Below are 3,322 nucleotides of genomic sequence, written 5' to 3' on the forward strand. Positions count from 1 at the left end.
GTCCTTTGCATCGTCCCCCTCACTACGTCCATGTGTCTTTTCCTGGGTCGTCCTCTAGCCCTGTCCTTTGCATCGTCCCCCCTCACTACGTCCATGTGTCTTTTCCTGGGTCGTCCTCTAGCCCTGTCCTTTGCATCGTCCCCCCTCACTACGTCCATGTGTCTTCCCCTGGGTCGTCCTCTAGCCCTGTCCTTTGCATCGTCCTCCCTCACTACGTCCATGTGTCTCCTCCTGGGTCGTCCTCTAGTCCTGTCCTTTGCATCGTCCCCCTCACTACGTCCATGTGTCTCCTCCTGGGTCGTCCTCTAGTCCTGTCCTTTGCACCGTCCCCCTCACTACGTCCATGTCTCTTCTGGGTCGTCCTCTAGTCCTGTCCTTTGCACCGTCCCCCTCACTACGTCCATGTCTCTTCTGGGTCGTCCTCTAGCCCTGTCCTTTGCATCGTCCCCCCCAACAGCAGCCACTCTCATGTCCTCCCTCACTGTCCCCCCCGGGACCTTCTCATTTACACACGTTTTACTGCTGCTCACCTTCATTCATAGATTATCGATTATAGATTGTCAATATGCATTATTATAATTACTTTTTTATTTAAATATTATTATTATGATTTATCTTAAATAAATGATGTTTGTTTGGCGCATTAACGAGTTCAAACCGTGACCACGTGACCCCCCCAGAGGTCGAACCAACGTCGTGATGTCTCACTCAGTTTGACACTTTCCACAACTTGTATTCTTTTTAGAAAAAGAACGCATATTTTAATGTAATAAAAACGGTCAACCTGTCCAGGAAATTAAGCCTGATACCACACCTGTACTAATACCATACCTGTACTAATACTATCCCTGTACTAATACGGGTATTAGTATTAGTACAGGGATAGTATTAGGCTTAATTAAACTGTTTTATGGTTTATTATCAAATACGGTTTCGTACGAGAAAATCAGATTTTTGAGCAGAACGACGTAAATTAGTACGGAGAACCATAAATACAGGAAATAAAAAATAAAGCAGGGATTCTGAAAATAGCGGGCAAAATGAAAACGAACCCGCGAAAGGAAATGTTACGGAATCTTTCCGCATTTAGCAGACGAACTTCTGCACATGACCCCCCCGCAGCAGTGAGTCATCAGCTCAATAGACGATCTTCGTCCAGTCTCATCACGAGGCGCTCCGCGCAGACTCGCTGCATCCTCGCGCGAGCATCACTGCGTCGCGAGCCCGAGAGTGACGTCAGCGGACACGGGAAGGCTCCGTCCCCCCGCCGGAGAGCGACGTCAGCGGACACGGGAAGGCTCCGTCCCCGGACCCGCGGCTGCTCCTCGCTGCTTCTCCTCCCGCCCCTTCTCTATGGACGGGAAGTAAACGCGTCTCCGCATCGCTCCGCTCGGCTCCGCTCGGCTCCGCTCGGCTCGGCTCGGCAGGGCCCGATCCCCGCGTAGCTACAAGATGGCGGACATGATCGAGCTGGGACCCGCCTACGGTAAGAGGCCCGCTGCCCCCCCCCCCCCCCCTCGCAGCCGCCTTTTAGTTCTCTTATTCGCTGATGTGTTCCGGTAATAAGGGTGGACGTCATCACACCACGTTTATAAACCATTAATAACGTCGAAAGACTTCAAAGGGAGAAAATTACACGGGTCAGATTCCGTGCTCTCGTGCACCAGCGCGTGCCAGTCGGGGTGGGTGTCGGGTGACGTCATGTCTGTAGCCGGCGCGCAGTCTTGTTAAAATGACACATTTTGTCTTGGAGAAGGACGTCAGCTTGTCCTCGTGGGACATTTCAGGACGAACAAAGACGTCCACATGCGTCTCAGCTTCTGCTTCTAACGACATCACATAACGATGATGTCACCACTTCATAGAAAATGATCTCATTGTCTTAGCCCCGCCCCCTCTGTTGTGATGCAATGAAGGGACTCGTCCATCCATGTGGACGGACGGAAGCACGAGCACAAAGACGTCCTGGTTCTGCTGAAGACGATCGTCCTCGTCTGTCTCAAGCACCGTTTGCTTTGTCCCCCTTTCGTCCCTCAGCCATGTCTCCGGTCCTGGCGGGCTTCCTCGGCGCTGGCGTTCTGGTTCTGTTGGTGCTGGTTCTGGTTCTGATCTGGTCTTTCTGTCGGCGGCGTTACCTCCGCGTCTCCGGACGCTACAAGCTGCACGGCGACCGTTACTGCGGCGCCGAAGACCCGCCCTACAGGTTCATCCACATGCTGAAGGGCATCAGCATTTACCCACAATCCCTCAGCGGCAGCAGGCGGATCGCCCGGGGCCTCCGGCGCGCGGACCGTGACGGAGGCCCCGGGGCTCGGGGCGTGGTCCTGGTGGACACTGAGAACAACGTCCTGGACGTCCCAGGGCAGCTGCAGATGAGTCACCTGGTGCCCCCTACTGGCCCCGCCCCTGTCCCTGTCCACAGCCAGGGCCAGCTGGAACCGGTCCGTGCCGACTCCAGCAGCCAGACCGGCAGCCAGACCGCGTCCCCCTTCACGGCCGAGCCCAGCCGGGGCACCATCAGCCTCACCGTGGACTACAACTTCCCCAAGAAGGCGCTGGTGGTGACCATCGTGGGGGCGCAGGGCCTCCCCCCGCTGGACGGGCAGGCGGGCGGCGCGGACCCCTACGTGAAGATGACCGTCCTCCCGGAGAAGAAGCACCGCGTGAAGACCCGCGTCCTGAGGAGGACCCTGGAGCCGCTGTTCCAGGAGACGTTCACCTTCTACGGCGTGGCCTTCAGCGCGCTGCCCGACCTCACGCTGCACTTCCTGGTTCTCAGCTTCGACCGCTTCGCCCGCGATGACGTCATCGGGGAGGCGGTGCTGCCGCTGAGGGGCGTGGACCCGAGCACGGGGCGGGTCCACCTGAGCCAGGAGATCACCAAGAGGAACACGCAGGTGAGCTCCTGAACCAGGGAGCTGGTTGAGATGCTAGATTATAGATGATAAATTATATATAGATTATAGATTATCTATAGATTATATATATGGATTATAGATGATAGATTATATATAGATTATAGATTATATATAGATGATAGATTATAGATTATATATAGATGATAGATTATATATAGATGATAGATTATATATAGATTATAGATTATCTATAGATTATATATATGGATTATAGATGATAGATGATAGATTATAGATTCTAATCAAATGAAGCTCAGAAATTAGAACCAGCTTCTGTCTCAGTACTTGTACTGCAATATCAGGTGGCTGGCGTCCCTGTGTCAGTACTTGTACTGCAGTACATGACCGCGTTGTGTCCCGTTTCAGGGCGGGGCTCGTGGGGAGCTGCTGGCGTCCCTGTCCTA

At 53.7% G+C, this 3,322-nt stretch overlaps 1 protein-coding gene across 1 annotated transcript; it reads left to right on the forward strand.

Annotated features, from left to right (window-relative positions):
* Positions 1 to 1,452: 1,452 nt before the first annotated feature.
* On the forward strand, positions 1,453 to 3,316 carry LOC137917428 (synaptotagmin-11-like; the record flags this gene model as incomplete). Its single annotated transcript, XM_068760170.1, has 3 exons — positions 1,453 to 1,486; positions 2,038 to 2,897; positions 3,285 to 3,316. Coding segments are annotated over exons 1-3 (926 nt in total), but the record flags the coding sequence as incomplete, so codon positions are not given.
* Positions 3,317 to 3,322: the final 6 nt, after the last annotated feature.

Source organism: Brachionichthys hirsutus, unplaced genomic scaffold, assembly GCF_040956055.1.
Source record: "Brachionichthys hirsutus isolate HB-005 unplaced genomic scaffold, CSIRO-AGI_Bhir_v1 contig_1250, whole genome shotgun sequence".
Taxonomy (NCBI): Eukaryota; Metazoa; Chordata; class Actinopteri; order Lophiiformes; family Brachionichthyidae; genus Brachionichthys; species Brachionichthys hirsutus.